Below are 22,465 nucleotides of genomic sequence, written 5' to 3'. Positions count from 1 at the left end.
GTGGTTTTCACTCTTGTAACACCAGAGCGAACCAAAACATTGACTAGGCCCTCACATTCTGTGAAGGGCATCAGGAAGTGGGGCCTGGAGAAGTTGCTTGTTCTCTTTCAAACACCTATATAGTTGTTCTGGAACGGGTCTCGGAATGGGGCCCCAGTGAAACTACTGAGTCCCATGCCGCAGGGTTAAGCCTCCTCTCCTACTTCCTCTATTTCGAGTTGGCTTATTTTTCTGAGACACCGTGTGCCGGGCATTTTGCGCCAGGAAAAGCCCTCCTATAAAGAGCTTGCGGGATGGATGTGCTGGCGGACGTGCAGGGCCCACAGTGGGGCAGGAGATGGTCTCTCTCACGGGTCCTGCCTGGCTGGTGGCAGGACACAGATCTGGGGCCCAAGCCGTGACAGGACGGGGAGGTGGGGAAGGGGTCCAAGAGAAACAGCAGCTCCAGGTACAAATGCCTTGGAAAGTTACACCGCAAACAATCTCTGCGCACACATATACAAGCCACACCAGGAAAACATTTTATTTTAAAAAAAATTATGGTCATTGCTATCTAGCCACTTGAATGCATACAGATTAAGAACCCAAACCTGACATATTTTTACCTACACTTGTCTTACAGAAATTCCACTGAGAAGCATGATTATGACATTCAAGGAACTGAGGAAGAAGGCGGAGAGGACTTTCACTTCCTACCAGCATGGGCTGGAGGTGACTGCTTATGGTCCTGCCAATGGCCAATGGCAAATAGGGGAGGGTTTACATTCTCTAGGGAAATGGAGAAGAGGGTCCTCTAAGGTTCTTCTGGGCTTAGGGACTGTTTGGAGTATCTGGAAAGAGAAGTCACTCTGGCAGCTGGTGAGCTTTCGGGGGGCTTGCCTCTTTCTAGGACACATTCAGAAGGTGGGTAGCCAGAATACAAAAACCCAGAACGTGGAGTGGAAGAGGGGAGAAACTCTAGCCTTTCTCTCTGCATGAAGTTAGGGAACGTGACAAAACATCGTATTCAAATTTCAGAGACATTTGGGTTTTTTTCAAGGAGCAGAATTTGGCCAAAACCGCACGCATTGCAGCCCGTGGTGACAGATGAAGAGCTGGCCGTGGGGAGTGGGAAGCATCCATATCTGCATCCAGAAGACACCAGGGTGCTCTGTCCTGGCAGGGGCAGTATAGACACGTCTCACACAGTGGGGCGATATTCTCCAGGTAACAAACTCTCTTGCTGATCAGCAACAGACTCCAACTCCTTTGACTGTAAACCAAGACTCAATACATATGTCTAATTCAGTGCACAAAGGGCTCTTAATAATCTTGGGGCTGGGCTATGGGGGCGGGAGGGACAAAGTGGTTCCGCAGACTGCCCGGGTAGGGGGCGAGATCAGCGGCAGCATCCTGGAAGGGAGTCGGGAGCACACGGCTGCGGGGTGTTGGCACCGGGAGTAGCAGCCGTTGATGGGGAAGCACGCCTGGCTGGGAGGAAGGCAGATCTTCGGGCTGCAGGGAACCGGCCTGTAGGGCGGCCTCACAAGGGTGAAGTTGAAGCACCGGCCCTGTCGGGAGGAGAAGAGAGAGAAGGTGGTTGAGGGGCCATTAGAGCAGGTTTCTCTGGCTGCTGGTGCCTGCCAGTCGCCTTCTCTACTTAAGCCCGTGCTTTTCCTGTTGTCCAGAACCCCACCAATCCCCCTGCTGGGTCTGTGGGGACCTGTTGGTCCCCAGAAAGCCCCTTCAGTCCCCACAGGTGCTCCATGTAGTGGGCAGACTTGGGGCTTCCGTGAACCTGTCATTCATTCATTCAAAGTGTTACCTTGAGTCCCTGTGCGTGACAAAGGGCGCTGACCACTGCTTTCTCTTACTGAGGCTGTCATCATCACCACCCTAGCTTTAAGAGTCCTTACGAACCCTTTAGAATGATCTTGGTTTTCCCTCCTAATGTAGCCACATTAGAAAAACAACATACCTAAAACCCCTAAGACCCCTTGGATTCTAAGTATGTTTTTAATGAACCTGGGATGCCTGGAACCTGACCTTGTCCTTTTTCACACCCACAGGGATGTCGAGCCAATGAAACTTTCGGGAAATTTGCACTTGGGGACCTGCACCCTCTGTGCAGAGTGGAGCCGAGCCCAGAGATGGGCAAGGATTCTCGGGGTGACTTTCCCTAGCGGGACAACAAGACTGACATACTCCGTAAACTGTCACTTTCTAGGCCACGTTCTATGTAACATCACCTTAGTGTCCATCAAGTTAATATTTTATCCTTCATAGACAAGAATTTTTGCTTTTCTTGACCATAAAACTAACACTTGCCCTTTGTAGAGAACCAGACAATACAGACAATCATGCGTGAGGAAATAGAAGTTGCTTGTCTTCCAACCACCCACGATAAGCCCTCTGAATAGAATCTTGAACTCTCTGCATACAGTAAGCTCTTTGATCACATATCAGCAATCCCTGCTAGGATCTCTACTCCGTAGCTGGCCATTCTCACCTCTAGACCCACAGCCCTCGCATGTGCTCTGCCACCTTCTGGCTGGCTCCCCATATTATCCCTGCTCACCTCCCCTGCTTCTTTCTCCCCAGGTCTCCCCAGCCTCCAGGTCACCAGGCCCAGCCTCGTGGTCTACTCGGGCCAGACCCTGTCCTGAGCCACCTGTGTCTCTGGTCACCTGTCCATTCGCACCTTCCTGTGCACTCATGGACCATCCAGGCCCTCAGGCTCCCTTTTTAGGCCTACTTGACTGTGTTCGTTCCCTAGCACTGCCCTAGTCCAGGCAGCACACCATCATCTCCGAGGAGAGGATCCCCCAGTTCCCAGCTTCACCTGTGTCTCCCACGCCAGCTGTGCTCTCCAGTGCCAGGCTCCTGGCGTGGCACCCACCTGCCCTGCAAGGACCCAGGCAACCCTGAGCTGTGCCCTCTACGCTCCTGGACTCCAGGGCTGTCCTCCCACCCCCCGGCCTCTCCTTTTCACACATCCAGACCCACCCATTCTCAAATGCCACCTCTGTCGTGCCGCATTCCAGGGCCGACTCGCAGCCCTGCAGCTGTGTCTCTTCTCAACACTGTGGTCAGTCTGTCTCAGGCCCATGGACAGGATCTTGGTCATCTGGCAGGACCCCCACCATCCCTGCTCCAGGATCACATCAAAAACCCCTAAACTCTTCTTAACTGTTTTTTTTACTTAAAAAATCAGTTTTCCCTAAACATGTTCATCAATTCCACTAAAGGAGAACTAAGCCCATGAGCTCCTCTGGGAAAAGCTGACAATGGGCTCTAGGTTTTCATGTTCTCAAATTTTCTTTTCTAGCAGTGGGTAAAGGTCTGTGGTTTCATTATAGGTCAGTACACTTGTGTTGCACAGGTGCGTGGGGGCACTGCTATTGAGAATAGATTGGAATCGTTTCTTTTTATCTCGAGCTCCTTTATTTCTGCTTATTTACTCCAGAACGTGAACAGATTGCTCTAGACCCAGCAACTGCTGTGGGATCCCTCTGATTTGGTCAAGAGATGACTGTGGGGCACCTGAGCTAAGGCCCATCCCAAGCCTGAGCCTGTCCCTGGGAGCTGCAAGCTGGATCTGCCCATGGCGCCTGGGAGGAGCCAGTCTGGAGGGACACAGAGACCTTGAATCTGTGTGAGTGGAGGGGTCTAGGGGTTGACGGGGGTCTCCTTCCTCTCTGCCTTCCTACCATTTGATGATCTAAGCCAGTGAGAATCGCTTCTTCCGTCAGCTCAGTGCTGTGCAGTGAGAGGACTAACCTTGAATCTACTGGCAAACAGGAGCTTGCTAGCCCTGATCTCCGGAGTTTTGAAGCAATGGATCCGTTCCTGCATTTCCTGCTACTTCCTGAGGAGCGTGTGCGTGTGTGCACATGTCCTTGCACGTGCTTGGGCGTGTGTGTGTGTGTGTGTGTGTGTGTGTGTGTGTGTGTGTGTGAGAGAGAGAGAGAGAGAGACAGAGAGAGAGAGAGAGATTGTGCGAGTTTTGGGTCGGGGGGAGGGAGGGTTGCCGAGCATAGGGGAGCCAGCTGCCATCACAATCCCAGAATTATTATCTGAGACCTTCCCAAAGTTTACTGGCCTGATAGTCGGTTGTCAAGTTCAGCCCTCCTGGAGGGGTGAAGCCATGTCCCAGCTCTGTCACACACCCCTCCCTGGTGGAGCTCCCTCCACTGGCAGGGTCAAAGGCTCAGGAGCTCCTTGACCATGGATGCGTCCTAAGGCCCATCTGTATCCAGCTCTAGTTGTTCCCTGGAGAAACTCTTTCCCAGCAAACATGCCTGAGGTCTGTAATCTGCATATTAGGAAAGTAAGATATCGAGATTCACAACTGCATGTCTGACACACTGCGCTGTGGACAGAAGTACATTCCACATGTTTCCCTATCACCCCGACGGTATGGTACATGGGTCAGAGCATGGACTTGGACATGAGTCTCCCCTGGCCCTGCCACACTCCTCCACAACCCTGTCACATTGAGTCCATCACTAAATTCAGAGGCTCTGTTTCCACAGCTGCGACATGCAGAGAAGTGACCGCCTTGCAGGACAGAGAGGCGGTCAAACGGCAGCGAGGCACTGGGCTGCTGAGGCTGGCCCGAGAGCTTCACACCTGGGCTAGTCTGGGCGGGGGACTTAACTGTGTGGGCCTCGGCTTTCTCCCCCATGGAGGTGTGGGGGATGGAGAAGCGAGTTGCATAAAGCCCTTAGGACAGTGTCCGGCTGTCTGGGGGCTCTGTGTACATGGCAGGTGCGGGCCCTGGTGAGGCAGCTGTGAGAAGGAAAGGAGCTGCTGTGCACAGAGCCTCTCGAGGGGGATGCAGGTAACAAGCTCTGGGACACAGTTCTAGGACTGTGGGCAGCACCTGCAGTGGGGGAGGGTAAGCTGGCCTGATTCTCTGGGCAGATCTAGCAGTACCACCATCTGTGCACTAGTGGGCTGCTCTGGGGTAAGGCAGCAAAGGAAGAGATGCAGGATCTCAGCGGGGAGCCAGGGTTTGGCTCAGGATTAAGAATCCAGACTGAATCTTGCTGTGTCATCTTGTATATGTGTATAGGGAGAGCCAGTCTAGAAGGGGACCTTTTTAGAGAAGGTCCTCTGGGGAATATAAAGGTGGGGGTGGTGGTGCACAGAGTCGCGGTCATTTTACAAACATTTAAAGTGTCTGCTTTCCTCCATGGAAGCGCAAGGCCATGCCCATCCCCCCCCAAGCAGTCTGGGCTGGGGGTCTGGGGCTGTACACTCAGGGTTGGGCTTGGGGCTGAGCTGGTGCCAGGGACTGCGGGTCCCAGCGACACTCAGACCCTTTGGTTCCAAGTTGACTAAGGCCTGGGACCAGTGCGCTGAAGACTTAAAGAGAAGGTGCCAGAACCCTGCACCTACTGCAGTCCTGGGGGCCCAGCAATACTCTGGACTCCAGGAGGATGGTTGGAGGGACAAAGTCAGATGGGAGGGGACAGAGGAGTGGGAAGCTCCCTCCCTCCCACAGGACCTAGTTATGGGCCCCCAGCTCTGCTCAGGAGGAGCGGATTGAGTTCAGACAGCCCTGGGGGACGATCTTGCTCTCTGGGTGGCCTCTGCTCCTTTCCTGACCTCTCGAATGGTGTTTAGCCATCGACGTCACACAGACAGGGTCCCTCCTGGCTCCAGAGAGGACTGGGCCAACCCCAGAGCCGGCATGGCAGGGGTCTGGCAGAGCCCTGGGCAGCTGTAAGTGCCCCACAATGCGTGAGTCTGAATTCTGCCACCCTCCAACTGGGGTCTTGGGAAAGTGACCATTTTGGAGGGTGACTCAGCACCCTGCCCTCACCTGGATGGGTAGGTCGGCCCTTTCTGGTATCCCTCCCGTGTCCTCCATCCGATCTCAGGCCTCCCTCCATTTTTTGCTCTGTCCCTCTGCCCTGAGTGGGCACCGCTGGGTGGGTTGGGGGCACAGGCCTGGTGTGGTGCTCAAGTGACCATCATGGGGCTGTGGTTCTGGGGAGAGGCTCCAGGAGAATCAGATGGAGAAGGGGCTTCTGTGCGAGCATGGCTGGGACTGAGAGCCCTTGGTAGACCCAAAGTTGGGAGCCCAGTCCCAGAGGAGCCGCGGCCCCTCTGACACCAGGTGGTGGCCCTGCTGGGTGTCAGCATGCATCGGGGGTGTCTCCTCAGCAGTGTCCCGAGGCTTGCAGGCCTGTACAGGACTCCTAAACGCTCACCTTGCCCCGAGGGAGAGCCATGTTTGCCTGATCCAAAGAAGTGCCTAATGCAGCCCTCACTAGAGCTACTGGGGACTACAATGTCCTCCAGGCACCTGGGCCAGTCTGAGCGAAGGGTCTGAGTACTGGGAAGTCAGGTGAGCCAGGAGCATGCTCTTGGTGGGCCCTAGGTCTGAGCGCTGCGGTGGTTTGTGAGGTAACTGTCATGAGATCACGATGCTGACCTTCAGGGGGCAGGGCAGGGAGAAGAGGGGAGCCAGGCCCCGGGTTCAAGTCCAGCTCTGCCACTCCCAGGCTTTGTGACGTGGGGCAAGTCACTAGGCCTCTCTGTGCCTTAGCTCCCCCCTTGGTAAACTGGGCATATTAGTAGTACTTGCAGGTAGAGTTACTGGCAGGATTAAATAGTGAAATATGCAAAGTTCTTAGACTGGCAGCTGGCCCACAGGAGGAACTTACAACAATGAGCTGTCACTACTATTCAATTCCATGGAGGACACCTGTAACAAGCTGGCTTCTCCCCGTTGTCACAGGCAATGACACAAGGAGGAACCCTGCTACCTGGTAAAAGCAGTCAGTGTTGGCCAACCCCATGGGGGTGTCACCGTGCCCTCCACCAGTCCTGGCAGAAGAGTCTCAGTGGATGGGGGCAGCCCGCAGACCCCCGGTGGGGGGAGCTCAGTGAGGACGGATGATGGGTAGGGGCCAGGAAAACTCTTGGGCTGGCCTGCCTCTACAGATTCTTTGACTTAAGTTTGGAGGTGCTGGGTCACACTGCCCATAAGAAAGTTTCCTGTTGTTCTGGAGAGGATATGCATGAAAATGCAGGCACCACACCCAGGATCTCCCTGGGAGGGTCATGAGCACCACTTCTCCAAGTCTTGGCATCCTCTCTGGCAGATGCCTAGACACAAGCTCTGACCCACAGTCCCTGAGTGCAACTGTCAAGGGCAAAGAGCAATGGCCTCCTTGCCCATGGGGAGCATCCCCGTGCCCCTGCTTACCTTTTTCCTAGGCTGACACCACATCAATGGCACCTGGTTGCAGCTTTGAACAAAGTCACACAAGGTATCCAGTTTGCCCTGAAAAGCAGATGTGGCCGTGAGGAAGCTCTAAGGCATGGCAGTCACCTCCAAAGGGTAGAGTCCTCTGTGGCTTGAGGTGGTCCCAGATATCTCTGTCTCCAGGAACACACTGACGTAGCACTGCAGCTGTCCCTGCAGCAGGGGCCTGGTGGCCTTGTGTGTTTTGGGGCAGGAGTGTCACTGTACATCACGGATTGCTTTGGAATCTGGAACATGTCTTCCTCATGCTGGGCTGCCTGGGGCCTCCCCATCCCTGTCCTCACACCCCCTGCAGGGTTGGGTGCTCCCTCACTGGGTGAGGCCTAGCATGTCCTGGGGTAAGGACATTTCCTTCAGGCCTCCTCCTCCACGACGCCCTGGTCCCTCCATGCCACTGGGCCCCAAGGACAATGTAGTTAGCTCAGTCCCTCAGTCTGCTGAGCAGACTCATGCAAGGCTCGCAGGAGCCACTGGCATTTCTGGATAGTTTTAATAGCGAACAGACCTTGCTCAGAATTCTCCTGTAAAAAATTTAGTTTCTGACCCATGGCAGCCTGCTTCTGATTGAGCTTGTGTTTCCTTATCCACCTGCTGGCTGGTGAAACTGAACCCACTGCTGGAGTTGCTGTCAAGCTCTGAGAGAGCCCGGGACTGGTGAGCTGTACCCAGCTACCAGCTTCTGCAAACCTGGGTCCGTGCCGAACGGGGAGACCCTAGTGCTGGGCCCCGCGTGGTGGTGGTGTTGGCAGGAGCCCTCACTTTTTGTTCTCTCCTGGGCCCGGGGATAGGGATGGCCCCTGCTTTTTCTCGAGTGCCAAGGGATCAACGTCAGTTTCCGTAATGTCCTTCTCCACCCCAGCCATAGTTTCTGGCTCCAGGTCTGTGGAGCATGAACTGGCTGCCCTCTTTCTTCCTCAGCCCAACCTGCAGGGTCACAGCACCCTTCCCAATGCCCCTCTCACCTCTATTCGTCTTATCCCGCCTCCTTGGCACCCACAGGGGATAATCATTGTTGGGCATGTCTGTATACATTTCCCCACCGGCTCCTAAGAAAAGAAAGCATGGTTTGCTCCCCAGTCTGGCAGCTACTTGCTGCAGACACATTGCTGCACACCTGTCAAGTACTGGCCACTCAAAGAGGCACAAGGGAGTTTTTAAGGGTAAATGAGAAGCGTCCTGCACATGACAGTGTTCTCCAAGTGAAAACAAGCCAACTCCTTTAGTTTGCAGAAACGGCTTTACCCGCCCTTGGTGGAGAATCCGGTCTTGGGCTGTGCAGCGTACAAGAGGGCTGTCCAGGTGGGAGCGTTTGCCGGGGGCAGGGCTGCCCTCCCCTGACCCTGGCAGATCTGTTTTCAGCAGGTTGCACTACACCCAGTCCCTGTACAGCCCAGGCAGTGAGGCCTGTTTCCTACCAGCTCTCAGGCTCAGGTACCCCTGTTTAGGACACTGTGTCCCCACATAACTCCGTCTTCTGGGACCTGATTTGGGCCCCCACCCTGGGGGATCCACAGCCTGGTCCCTGACCCTGACTCTCTGTACTCATCTGGGCTGGGCCTGCCTCACAGCTCAATGCCGGGTAGGACACCCTCCAACCTCCTCAGCCTCACAAGTCCCTAGAGTCCAAGCCCAGCCAAGCCCCTGCCCCTGCCAGGGGACCGGGATGGAGATCAATGATATGCACCCCGACATATATCAGAGCCTGGGCAGAGGACCAAAGTTTGAAAATAAGGCTCCTTTTCTAAAGTTCACCTGAGTCTCTCAAACAGTCCTTTGGAAATTGACCGAAAGTCCCTCTATTTTAATAAGCAGCACAGCCCTTGCTGAAACAGGCTACCTCAAGTTGCTAATACGGTGGCAAAGGCCCTGGATCAGCAGAGCTGCATACTTGGGAAGGGAGTTATGAGTGCCAAGTCCTTCCGAGGCCCTTTGCTGGCCATCGGTTAGCCTCTTCTTTCTGCCAGCTCTCCCTGCCCAGGTAGCTGGGAGGTGCTGGGGTGGGGGTGGGGGCGGCAAATCTCCCACAGGCAGCAGGAGCCCTTCTGTGTGAAGTTCAGTGTGGGCATTGGGTTTAAGGACCGCATCAGGACCCAAATCATGACTTACCCTTTGTATTATGTGCACTTGTGGTGGCTCCTTGACAGTCTAGAAAGTAAAGAGACATGAACACAGGCTGGAGGGCATGGAGGGAGCTGGGTCCATCATGCAGACAGGAGGGGACCCTGCTCAGCATCAGGTAGACAGAATGTGGGCTTTAGGGTGTCAATCTATGAACGCACTCCCCATGGGTCTTTGGCCAACCAGCTGCACTGCCCTGAGCTTCAGGCTCCTGGGTTATTAATGGAGAATCAGACCTCCCTGGACGGTGCACTGGGAGACAGCCAGCCTAGGCTGCCTGGTCCCTACTAGAGGCACCCCAGCTGGTAGTTTTCGTCAGTAGCCCTTCCAATACATGAAGATAGAACTAGCCCCCCTTTCCTTCTTCCTCTCCCCTTACCTCCCAAGTCCCTGCAGCCCTCTCTGCTTCCCTCTGTGGGATGGCAGCACCCACCCCGGCTTTCTGTCCTCACAGCTCTCCCCCCACCCCTACAGCAATGAGACCTGCTTGTGTTCAGCAGCTTTGCTCTGTCCTTTGCCACCTGTGCTGTCTCCTCTTCCTTTACCAGCTCTAGCCCATGCCCTTGCAATCCCAGCAGCCAGTGCATCTGCCCTCTTGCCTCCCCCAGGGCCAGTGTCTGTCCTTTGCTAGGGCTCTGCTTGCCATACCCTATGAAGGTGACAGTTTACCTTCCATCCCCTGGTACCAATCCAGACCTGACACCAGACTGTGAGCTCCTGAGGGCAAGGCTGGTGGCAGCTCCATTCCAGTCCCTCTGTGGCCAGCATGGGGCCCAGCATGCCCTGGCTCTTAGTAATGGCTGGGGAAGGAAGGCCTGACCCACTGGACAAGGGCAGAGATCCTTGTTGGTGTCCAAGACTCAGCTGCCCCAGAGGTCAGGAATCCTCCCAGCCAGCAGGATTCTCCCTCGGGCCCTCAGTGCCTCCTGCAGGGCCCGCCTTCTTCCCTCAGCACTAGAGGCCTTGTCTGGTGCTTGGTCTCCCTGAGTCCTCCAGAAGCCTGGCTGCTGTGAGGCCTCCCTGAGTCTGGGCCTGGGGTGGCTTCTCCCCAGCGGCCAGGGCAGCTCATAAGCCACTCCTATGGCCTGGTCTCCTATGGCTTGTCCTATGCCCTGCCAGATCCGCATGAGGCAAGAGGTCCCTCAGACACAGGCTGAGTCTGCCCGGGAATGGAAGACAGGCTGTGTCTCTATTGCTCATGCGAAGACCTGGTTGCCTAGGGGAACCTGCCCGCAGGCAAGATAACGGGGTGAGGCTGAGAGGCTGAGTCCCTCAAGTTGTTGGCATGGTCCCAGGAAATGGGACAATGTTCGAGATGTTACTTACCCTTTTGAAGCAATATCGCCAGATGCACCACATAAGAAGCGGGATTAATATCAGGGCTGCGAGCAGCAGAGCCAAACAGAGAGGGCTGATATCTGGCATATATGTCTTGCTGGGTGGTGGGGGAGGCAAGACTGGTGGTATAGGAATATCTGGAACAGGAACTTGAGGTGCTTCCGGTGCATTCTACAGAAAGCACACATGTCAGAGCTGGGGTGGGCATGCATGACCTCTTCCTGGGAGCATCCCCTGGTACCCCACACCACACCTCCCCATCCATCTGCTCCCATGGCCCTCAGATTTCTCCACCTTCAGGGAGCGCTGAGGGGCTAGAGGACAGGGACAGTATCCAGAGAGCCACTGTGGAGCCCTGGGCCACTGAGCTGCACACCTTGGCTGACACGCTGCACAGCACTGCCCTAAACCAAGTGGTCTGCTTTCCCAGAGGCAGGGGACGGAGAGGGGTAAGGGTCTGTGTCCAGGAGACAAAGCAGCTGAAGGGAGAGGCAGAGTCAGGGCCCATGGTGCTGTGGCTCCTCCTGAGGTCTTTCCTACATGTGTCTGCTGAGGGTGGGCTGTAGTTGGTGGGACTCTGATGGGCAAATGGGTGAGTTGAGTCTGCTGATCCAGGAGTGCATATCCGCACACAAGGGAAGATGCAGTCGGAGGACTGTCAGCACTGCTGGAACCCTCCCAGGCTGGGACTGGACACTAGGATGGTGGCCATTAGGCACAGTCATCCCTCCTGCCAGGTAGCCACCTTCTCCATCCTAACGCTCTCTGCCGCCCATGTCATGCTGCCCTGGGCTAGGGGTCCAGGTGACATGGAGCTCTGAGGAGGGGGCACCTGGGAGCAGCAGCTTCTTTCCCACCTGTAGTTGAGCTGCCTGTCCCTGAGCTGAGTCCCAAGCCCTCCCCACAGCCCTGGCTGCTTCCCCATCCACTGCAGGAGAGCAAGGTCAGAGAGAGTTAGCAGAGAGGGACAGCCGAGGAGCACGAGAAAGTAGCAGAGGCAGAGGGGAGGCTGATGCCCTCTGCAAAATGACAGGGGGTGTTCCCCAAGCAGGCTGGGGCTGGGGGCCAGTGATGGGCATGTGTGGGTTCAGCTCTACCAGCAGCTACATCCATACGCTGGAAACACACCCTGACTGCACAGGGCCACAGCCGGACCTACCCTCCAGATGCCCTGTGTCCGGGACCTGGATTTGGAGTGTCCTAGTGTCCCAGAGGTCCTGGACTCTGGCTCCTAGCACACAGTCCCCTGGCCACTCCCAGTTGCCCAGGTGGAATGCGGGATGGAGTCCTGAGCTCCCCACCACCAGACCTGGCCAGGGGAGGTGCCAAGGTTGAAGGCAGGTGGTGTCTGAGGGTCAGCACCATTTCTAGAGTCTGGTCAGAGCTCTGATTGTCCCCTTTCATGTGTGTTCAGTGACACTTGGTTCACACAGAGAGCAGAGCTCCACAGGGCCTGGACAGATGGCTGCACTGCAGGGGCTCTTGTGGAAGCACTTCCAGGACCCCTCAGAAGCCTGAGTGGGGGGGGGTGGCTTGGGTGGCTCAGTCGTTAAGCATCTGCCTTCGGCTCAGGGCATGATCCTGGACTCCTGGGATCGAGCCCCACATCAGGCTTATCTGCTGGGAGCCTGCTTCTTCCTCTCCCACTCCCCCTGCTTGTGTTCCCTCTCTCACTGGCTGTCTCTCTCTCTGTCAAATAAATAAATAAAATCTTTAAAAAAAAATAAAGAGGCCTGAGTGTGGGGACAGCTTGCCGATGACAGGCTGAGGGTCCCTCGCTGGCTGTGTGAAGCTGCCCCAGCTGCCCGTCTGCATGAGCTGCTTGCTCTGGCCCATAGCACCATATCCCCCTCTCTTGCCTCCAGTACACATACTCTGTTCAGCCCAAAAGGGAAGCTGTGGCCTTACCCTGGCACTCACACAATTCTTGCTGGTTATGTTAGCACCGTTGCTGATGAAGCTGAGGCCATTATTCAGGCTAACTTCAACGAAGACCACCCTAGAGCACAGAAATTGTGGAAAGTAACGTCCAACCCAGTTAGGCACAGATCTTGCAGTGGGCTCAAACCACAGCCCACGGCTCTTCTCATTGCAATGACTTGCTTATCACACCTTGGGGCCACCAGTGAGCACACAGCATGGGTTAGGGGGGCTCACCGTAAGCACTTGAGGTCAACCTCCCAGTGAAGGCAGACCAGGCATGAAGAGACTTACATGAGCTCAGATGCCCTCGTGGCCATGGGCTAAGTTTCCAGGGAGGGCAGCTTGGTGTCACCATCCTGACTCTTCTCTATTTACAGAGTATGTTGGCTCAGCTCTCGACAGCTGTCTGGAGCAAGGGTACCATTTCTGGGGTCATCATCTCCAGTATCCTCCCTCCTCAGCAGAGACCTTGCCACAGCAGATCCCTGAACATTTTGTGTGACCACCAACAAGGACAAGTGTAGAGAATGCCCTGAGCCTTCCAGGAGACAGCAATGTGCTTCCGTGGGAGAGGTGGCTCCCCGCATTCTATATACGTCACAGGGGCACAGACTGTACATGTGGCCCCTGACCTGGACACTTACTGATCTGGACTATCTATCGTTACTCCTGGGCACATCATGGTGGTTTCCTCCACAGAGGTGGCTTTTTTATCTAAGATAAAATCACAAGAGAATACTGTCAATGGCATGTCCATCCAACCATCTCTCTCTTTCTGCCAGCCCCGGGCAAGCAGAGCTAACACTCCGGCAGACACCAACTTCTCTTCTCTGCCTCCCTCTGAGCCCCTACCATGCACCAGGCCCTGTGCAATGCTCTGGTTGGAATGGAAAAGGCAGGCTGGGTCCCAGATGCCAAGGACCTTACATTTGAGGGACTGGAGGGAGACAGACAAAGAACTAACTAAGAACGAAATAAATGCAGGGAGTGACAAGTGCTGAGACAACAAGAAGCAACGGAAGGCACAGAAAGTGGAGGGGAAAGGGCAGGTGCTTAGGAATGGGAGACCTGTCCTGACCTTTAGAGACACCATTTCTCTTAGGGGAATGAAACATTCATCCTGCAGTGATGTGTTGGCTGGAGGTAGTTCTGGGTTGACTAGATGGCCCTGGAGGAAAACATCACTGAACATCCTATATTCAGGTCAAATGACTGCATCAGGGGGCTAACTGGAGAGCTGAGAAGGACACAGAACGTCCTCCTGTCCCCCAGATCTCTGGGTAGGATCACACCCACCTCAGCACTGAGGGCACATCTGCCTGCCCACCCGTGTGCTTCCTCAGGCCACTCGGCCCTATGGAGGTACACCTGAGCCTGCGTGTTTCCCAAACATTGCCTTACATAGGCAATATGGCTTAGTTAGCTCAGCTACCATATTGGCCCCATTTTACAGTAGAGAGACCGAGAACAGAATCTTCATTTGGTGAACGTCACACATGTGATGCGTGCCTGTGCCAGGATTCCAGGGCCCGGGCCTGGCAGTTGGCACCCTCTCTCCATCCCAGGTGCACATACCCTCCTGGGAAGCTACCAGTGCAACTGGCCCAGACTCAGAGGCCTAGGGCTGCCTCTGTTTCTACCAGCAGTCTCCATGGATTCAGGTCCTTGTCGCTCAAGTCAAGTGAGTGCTGAGTGAAGGGAGGGGGAATGCAGTTCGGGGGCACACCCGGCACCCAGAGCCATTCTCAGTAGGGGTAAAGCTCTGCTCCAAGAGGCTCTGGTGCTTTGGGGGTTGATGACTTCTCAGCTTCCCAGCTGGGTCCTTCCTTCCCCTTGTTCACACAGTGTCCACAGTGCAGGGTCAGCAAGGGCTTTGAAGGCCTAGCTGGCTGAAGGGAAGGCAGACTGAGGTGGGGAACTTGTCACTTGGAGACACCAAGGGGGCTACTTACCGAAGAATTTATTTTCGCTGAAGATGAATCTACAAATAACTTCATCCTTGTGCTTCGCGTTATTAAAACCTGTCCCAGTAACCATCAGTTCATAGTTTTCTGCAAAGGCAACATTCAAAGGACTGTGTGAGGCAGGGCTCAGGGCACCTCCGTCACGGCAGGTTGCCCCCAAAATGGAATTCATAGGGATCCCTATGAGGAAGCAAACATGTCGAAACCAAGATGTGTGATCCCCCTGGGCCAGATCCTCAGCCGGTGTCACCGAGGGTCCACTCTGAGTGTCGGGGGAGCCTTAGGTTCTTGGGGGAGGGGCTCTCACCTCCACACCTGACATTTGGAGCCCATTAAAGGCACCCAGCCTCTTGCTCTGCATATCCTATGATTCTGTGACCCTGCAGAGAATAATCCCCCAGGGAAGGAGAAGTCCTGTCTTAGCTGTGGTTCTGGAAATCTGGAGACAATTGCTTTTCCCCTGCCTCCTTCTGAGGCTTCATGCAGTACAACCAACCCGTGGGGTTCAGCAAATACTTCCTCTCTCAGGGTAGAGACATGTTAAGACCTTAGACCCTTAACAAGGTACTGGGGCTCTCGTGGTGCTTCTTGGCCTCTGAAGCAAACACCAGGGGTTACAATGAGGGCAGCTGGTGGGCCTGGGCCTCTGGGAGTTCACCAGGGTAACTTGTAGGTTTTCACTTGCAAGCCTAAGGTCGTTAGCCTCCACCACTGCTCCTGTTTCAGCCCGGTTAATTCCCCTTCCTGAAGTTCAGTTTGCCTAAGCTCACTTTACTCTCTAGGTATAATTCTTTACACTAGCAGAACCTTGGACCAGGCTGTCCTGATTTCTCCTTGTTCCAGTCTCCCTGAAGCTCCCATTGATCAGGGCAGTGTCTGAAAGTTCTCTGCTTTTAAAATAATAGATTTTAGACCCATGGCCTGATGCTGGCCTGAAGATGTGGTTTTCAGGCTTTCAAGTATTTTCCAAAAATGAGAGTTCATTGTAAAGTCTGCATATTTCTCCCTAGCAATCCAGATCACTGGCTTTCTTGGAAAACAGGAACATCTGTCATCAGTGGGTTTGTATTTCTGTATGCCACTGCCCAGCTTCAGTTTGGAGCACCCCCAGTGGCCAGCACCTGCTTTACTGCAGTACACCCCCCACTGCAACCAATCATTCTTCACATGGCCCGACTCACCTCTCCTGCTCAGGGCACCAGCCTGGGCCCTAACAGCCCCTGATGGAATTGGCCCACTCAGGGCTGGCTTGTTGTCTCTAAGTGACATGTCCTCTCCCACACATAGTAGGCAATATCACAGTGCTGCTTTGAACCTGATTGTGCCAGGCTGCCTGCTCACTGCTCACCCTTCATAAGGACCCTTCCCTCTAAGACACGGGGCTCTGAGTTTGGCCTGGAACAAGCGCTTGGGCTTGTCTCCTGTGAACCCTTTGCCAGTGCAGCTAGGACCACCCTGAGCAGAGCTGCCACTGCTTGGTCTCATGGAAGTATCCTTTCCACTTGACATTCTGGGATTTCATTGCATAGAAGTATTTCTTTGCAAGACAGAACTGTAAACTCATAACCCACACTGTTATTAGATACAGGCAGGAAGGGAAAATTCAGCTGGCTGCATGTGCAGAGATCAGGCTCCAGCAGAGTCCAAAACAGCGAGTAGAGTCTTCCTGCCACTAGCAAACAGGCAGAAGGAACCAGAAGTGGGCAAATCTGTGCCAGGCCAAGGCATGTAACACTGGTGTTCATCCAAAACGATACTCCCCACTAACTGAGCATATACTATGGGCCGATCTACACTTTCCTTCATCTCCCAACACGTGTGAGCTAGGCATTATTCCCCAGGTTACAGAGAGGGAAGCTGAGGCGAAGAGAGGGCAGGTGGCTTTCCCCGGAGCCCCGGCAGGTACAGGGCTAGGATCTGACCTCATGTGCCTACGGCAGGTCCTACTTCTGCCCCCTCTGCTCTGCTCTGCTCTTAGTTCTGAGTACCTATCACCTGGTTGCCCAGGATGTAGGGCAGCCGCTGAGGGCAGGGCGCCTCACAGCCGGGGACCTCACAGAGCCTGCACCCCTCGGGAAACCTGCACACTGTCCTTTGGCTGGACACCCCCCTTCCCATGAGGTGCGTACTGCAGCCCTCAGGACCCTCCTCAGTCATCACTACACCTACGCAGCAGTGCCATCTGTGTCCCCAGGCACTGCCGCTCTCAGAGGGTCCTGTCGCTCTGGCAAGACTCAGTAAGTGGAAAGCAGGGTCGGGTTCAGATTTTCGAGCAGAAGATACGTTGGGATAAAGGATTTTGCTCTGTCCAGTAGCTGCTACTTCTGCTCCAACACCCCTCACCCAATTCCTCCAAAAGTAACAAACACAGGAAGAAAATGAAGCCCAGGACAGACTAGCATCGGTTTGTGGGAGCTGCATTTCCTACAAAAGGGGCCACTGCATTGCAGTGGTCGGGGGGCACGAGCATCCACAGCCCCTGGCAGGGAGACTGGTCTTCTGGATTGAGGGCTTTCCTTCTGGAGCAGAAGTTGTACAGGGCCTCCCGGGGCTCCCGAGAGAGGACCTGGAAAGGCAGGCAACTCCCCGAGAAGGCCAGGAGGAAGCCGAGCAGTGAGGAAGGGCAACCCACTGACCATGAGACCGACACGGGCACATGAGTGGAAGTGACCGCCCTGGGGAGGGTGGGGCTCTGGGAACAGCACCCGCTGCTCGGCACAGGCTCCTTGGGAGAAATTCGACTCTACTGACCAACGTTTAACCTGTGCGTCCTCTTCATGCTGCAATTCTGTGTCTGGGATTGACCCAGGGAATCCTGCCCCATGCCCACAGACAGTGAGCCTCACGCTGTTCACAGCCTGCTGTAGCCACATGTTAGGGACAACCAGAATAGCGACCAGGGAACTAGCGAAAGAAATGTCCTCCATCTGTGAATGGAATTTGTGCAGATGGCTGGAAAATGTTATGTACTGCATGATCCCATTAATGTGAAAACATCCTGTAAGAGCATATTTAGATAGCCATGTATATACATAAGATGAACTGTCTGTGGTAGTTATCTCTGGGAGACAGAGGATGGGACGAAAGGGGACCTTGATCATCTTAGAGGGACAGCAGCTACCCACGCTGGTGGCAAAGGTGTCTCTGGTCTGTTCCCTGGGTCCTGCCTCCCCCCTCTGGGTCCTCCTGCCCCACACAGCCTGCCCTGCCCTCTGCACACAGTGAGTCTCCTGGCCACCCTGCAGGACCTGCCCACCGGATCTTTGAGGAAAGCCCTCCTCTGCCCTGGGTCCTACTATGTGCCACCATGGATGTGTCCTGTTGTTGGGCTTCTCATAGACGCTCGCTCTGGGCCAGTCACAGACCGGAAAAAGAATGACGAGGTGCCCCCTCCAGCCTTCCTCCCTGACACAAAAATCCAAGTCCACCCAGCGCACATACAGGAAGGGTGAATCTCCAAGCCACTGTGCCGAGAGTACTGGACCAAGCACGATGTTCAAACACAATGTTCATACCACATGAGTCCTAGAACTAGCCTATGGGGAAAAAACTGAGAAGAGTAGCTGCCTTCAGGGGGTGGGGGCAAGGATGGTCTGGCAAGTGATCTGAGGGGATTTTCTGGGGTCAATGGTAAACTCTGTGTCTTCCCGGGGTGTGCATTTACCAGAAGTCATCAAATGATACACTAAAGTTTGCTGTAATTTGAAAAGAGGACTCTTAAAAATACTAGCATAAGTAGTGAAAGATATGCAGAATGATGGGTTTTGGGGGTGAGGTAGCCTGATGCCTGAAACTGGCCTGAAACACATAAAGAAATAAGATGCACTGTGTCTGGATGTATGTGTGGGTGTATGTGGGTGTGTTTGTGTGTGAGAGAGAGGGAGAGAGGGAGAGAGAGAGAGAGTACTAGATAGATAAAATGATAAATATGGTCAGATATCAAATATTAACTACAAAGTCCAGGTAGTGGAGACAGGGCTGTTCATTGTACAAGTTTGGAAATTTCCTTCACAAAAGGCCAGGAAAATATCAAAGGACTGAATGGTAAAAATAAACCATGACACAGCCAAGTTGAAGTCATGGCACATACAAAATGACAAGTGACTAATGAGAGGGACAGACCAAGGGCTGTGGGAATCCAGAGGGGCCAGTGAACCAGGGAAGGGGCAAAGGTGAGACTCCTGGGAGTGAGGCCTCAAAAGAGGGGCGGGCTGGACCCTGGAAAGCAGAGGGAGGGGTTTGCAGGAAGCCCAATGCCCACCCCTCCAGCTTTAGAGCTGAGGGAAGACCTGGCTGGCCTGTTGGGGGCCAGGGGCCTCACACTCCCAGACCCGGCTGGGCTTCAGGAAGGGGCCTGCTCAGTGCCCCCGGGCCCTGTGCAGAGGATGGCAGCCTGAGCCTCAGAGGTGAAGAGGCTGCGGTCTGACGCTCACCCCTGCCTGCTTTTCCAGGGGCTCTGGCCCTCGGATTTATTCACCAGACAAAGAGCAGACACTCACACAAGTCACACGGACACCACACTCAGTCACACTAACACAGGGCCCGAGGGCACTGAGCGGACGATGGGCTGGAGCCCAGGCCTAGAGGCAGGAAGGCCAGCAGAGGCCTCTGCCTCACCCTGGAGAGCACCCCTAGAGGCTGAAGAGGCCCAGTGTCTCATGCTCATCCCCTATGTGCTTCCCAAAGCTCTTGAGCCACTGATTTATTTCGAATGACAGCCTGATGAAATGCTTCCTTCTATTTCATTTGGGGTCCTGGTTCCTGCCTTGAGCTTGGCCTCCAAGTGACTGGCACATTGTGGCAGCTTCCTCAAGAGGGCAACCATTGAAAAGGTCAGAGCAGGAAATGCTGAGTTAAGCTGTCAGCGGGTGTGTGGCAGGCACCTGTAATCCTGGCCTGGCCACTGTGGCCGGGGGGTGGGGGTGGGGGGGGACGATGACTGACATTTGCACCTGCAGTATGACATGTGGCTGCGACACCATGGCCTATGTGTGTCCAGGGGACATAATCAGAGAAATGAAGCTATCAGGTCGGTTGCATGGCTCAGTGCTTTAAACCAGAGGCAGGACAAGAGCCTACTTGTGTGGGCATCTCTTGCCCACCTCCAACTTTGCACTGCAGTCTGTGCAAAAGACAGGAGGAATCAGAGCTGCTGCCCTCAGCTGGTTCAGCTGGACATGCTTTCATCCTGTATGATGTCACCATGCCCTCTACACATGGCCTCTGCAATGGGGCCAGGGGCGCCATGATAATGGGACTATTAGTCCTACTACTCCTGCTTAGGGCTGACCAGCTTCTAGATCCTCTGCCAGTCCCTGTAAAATCCTCCGGCCTTACCTCTCACATATGCTAGGGGGTGTTGTCATTTCTACTTCTTGGAGACAGAAGGGGAGCTCACAGATGTTCGCTAGTTTGGTCCAGGTTGCATGTCCATGGGCAGCACAGCCAGATGTGAACACAGTTCTATCTGACCCCATGGTCTGTTGCACTATGGCCCTACAGTCAAGGGCCCAGAGGCCAGATGCAGCCTCTGGGTCTGCATCTGGCTGGATCCAGCTGTTAGTGGTGGAAGAAATGTGCTTATCTATCCACCTCGCTGTACCAATCCCCGTGATAAGACAGAGAAGCCAGCACACACAGAGCCCATTAGAGAGAGGGGGCTTCTGTCACAAAACTCACTGCATAGGACGTCCTCTCCACACCGACACAGGGACCCCTGGAGGGGGAGAGGGCACCCTTGAGAAGTTCCAGATGTCAGGGAGAGGAGTTGCCCATATAACCATTGGATGGGATATTAGCTGTATTTGTATGGACACCTTTTGTCTGGCTATGTTCCCAGCATGACGCTGGCCATTGACCTGTGTCCAATTCTTTAGTCATCCATTGACATTATCATGTTTCTCTTCTGCACGTTGCTGATGTGGTAAGTTACACTGGTATTTTAAATACTGAATCAGACTTGTATTTTAGGGGTGGTCCCTAATTAGTCCTGATGTACTGTTCTTTTTATATGTTCTCGGATTTCATTTTGTAGTGTTCTGTTGAAGGTTTTTAAATATATTTTTTTCTTGTTACGTATTAAACTTTTGTTTTTAAGGTTTAAAAAATTATTACATTAAACTTACTGCAGTAATCATTTTGCTATATGTGTATGTGAAATCACGGTAAGCTTTTAAACTTACTCAGAGAGGCATATGTATATTATGTCAAAAACTAAAAAACAGAACCACCCACATACCTGCACGACAATCCCTGGCATGCCACCTCACAGAAAGATACACTTACGTCTCTAGCTTGTGTACATTTTTCTAAACCACTCCACGCTGGCACATACCACACCCTGAAACTCATGCCATGCTCACACCGCACTCACCACCCCCGCCCCGTGTTTGTAACAGTGACTCTGGCTCTTACCTCCTGCACAGAAAGAGGAAGGCTCCACTTTTGTAACATCAATGCAAGACTTAGATGCGAGCTGGAATAGAGAGGGGGGTGGCAAGTCAGGGACAGTGAACGGGGCAGGGGTGTGGTAAGAAGTCACCCATCCCCTTTCTCTCATCCCTCACTCACTGGTCCTATGATGTTTCGTAGTCCCTTAAATCCATTGTCCACTCCAAACATGTGATCTGGGCTGTCTGCAATGTCCAGCAGCTACAAGACAGAGGAGGTGCCTTGGGCCCACGGCCAGGGGTTGAGGAGATAGAAATCCCCATCCCAGGAGACAGTCGCTTCCCTCATGCTATGTTAGACTCCAACTGCCAGGCCCCAGCATCGGCCAGCAGCCCACCTTAGGGAAGGGAAAGGCCTTCCACTTGCACCTCTGCTGGCAGGTTTTACACACTCGTCATTCATTTCTGCAGCGGCTATCTGCTGTGCAGACACTAGGGTGGGTTAGAGAAGCATCCTTAGGAAAGCTGCCTGTGAACGCTTTCCGCATCTAGGCTCACAGGTGGTACCTGTTACCTGTTCGGAATTACCTGGTCTTTCCTATAGTCTTTTACACCAATGCAGTAAACAGTTGCCCCCAGTCTCCGAGACTCTTCAGCCTAAGAGAATGAAAGTGTTGAGTATAAATCACCAGATATGTGGAGCAAAATACTGGTAACAATGGACGGGACTCACTTCCATCTTGGTCTCCTCAAAAGGGAATGGGAGCAGAGTTCCATCAGTCAGAGCGAGAATCACGACGGGAGCCTTTTTTTCTGCAGAAGAAGCATGCAGTAGCCTGATCAGTAAAGGCACCCAGAGTGACTCTCCGCAGGCTGCTGGAGCCACAGCACTGCTCCCCACACTTCCTCCTCCAGAGGAGAGGCACCCGGCCCGAGCACCCACCATCAGGGTTGCCTGGAGGGCTAGCAGCCCAGCCCTGGAGGGAGAAGGGGCCTTAGCCAGGACCCACAGTGCAGACGCAGCACTGAGCCCTGCTCCAGCCCTTCCTACTGAACCGTCACTATGACCAGACGTACAACCTTTGCCCTGAAAGGTAACTCCAGCTCTTCACTGGACAAGCATCAGCCTTTCAGATGAGCGAAGGAATGGACAGCCAGACTCGACTGTACCAGATATCCCATAGCGCAGTGAAAGCTTGGCCCTGGCTCAGGGCAGCACCTGCAGAAAGTCCTGCTGTATCTGCGGGCCCAGGGGTCCAGAAGGCAAGGTAGAGACTCTCGGGCTGCGGATCCCATGCCCAGCTCAGTGCCTTTCCCCACCAGGCCCACGCTTCCTTCCTGGCAAAGGCTACAACCCTACAGTCTAGATGAGATGGTTCTGGGCAGAGCACAGCCTTCTCCAGTGTTGGAGACACAGTCACAGGGTGACATCAGCCAGAGGGAAGGAACTGAAGGGAAAGGAGCCAGGGCCA

The 22,465-nt window shown here is 54.2% G+C and overlaps 1 protein-coding gene across 1 annotated transcript in view; it reads right to left on the bottom strand.

The window, feature by feature from the left end:
- Window positions 1-562: 562 nt before the first annotated feature.
- Window positions 563-22,465, bottom strand: part of ANTXRL (ANTXR like) — a 38,875-nt gene continuing 16,972 nt past the window's right edge. The window contains exons 6-17 of the mRNA XM_087862956.1: window positions 21,727-21,806; window positions 21,582-21,650; window positions 21,175-21,255; window positions 21,019-21,079; window positions 14,593-14,691; window positions 13,285-13,354; window positions 12,626-12,716; window positions 10,706-10,888; window positions 9,368-9,406; window positions 8,224-8,307; window positions 7,202-7,279; window positions 563-1,550 (exon numbers count right to left, since the gene is read on the bottom strand). Coding sequence (XP_087719082.1) covers window positions 1,323-1,550; window positions 7,202-7,279; window positions 8,224-8,307; window positions 9,368-9,406; window positions 10,706-10,888; window positions 12,626-12,716; window positions 13,285-13,354; window positions 14,593-14,691; window positions 21,019-21,079; window positions 21,175-21,255; window positions 21,582-21,650; window positions 21,727-21,806 — 1,163 coding nt within the window. The 3' untranslated portion in view covers window positions 563-1,322. The remainder of the gene's footprint in view (window positions 1,551-7,201; window positions 7,280-8,223; window positions 8,308-9,367; window positions 9,407-10,705; window positions 10,889-12,625; window positions 12,717-13,284; window positions 13,355-14,592; window positions 14,692-21,018; window positions 21,080-21,174; window positions 21,256-21,581; window positions 21,651-21,726; window positions 21,807-22,465) is intronic.

The sequence above is a fragment of the Ursus americanus genome, chromosome 6 (genome assembly GCF_024610735.1).
Source record: "Ursus americanus isolate L20-20 chromosome 6, mUrsAme1.1.p, whole genome shotgun sequence".
Lineage (NCBI taxonomy): Eukaryota > Metazoa > Chordata > Mammalia > Carnivora > Ursidae > Ursus > Ursus americanus.
The sequence above is the reverse complement of the archived record's forward strand: the minus strand, read 5'-3'. Positions and strand labels throughout refer to the sequence as shown.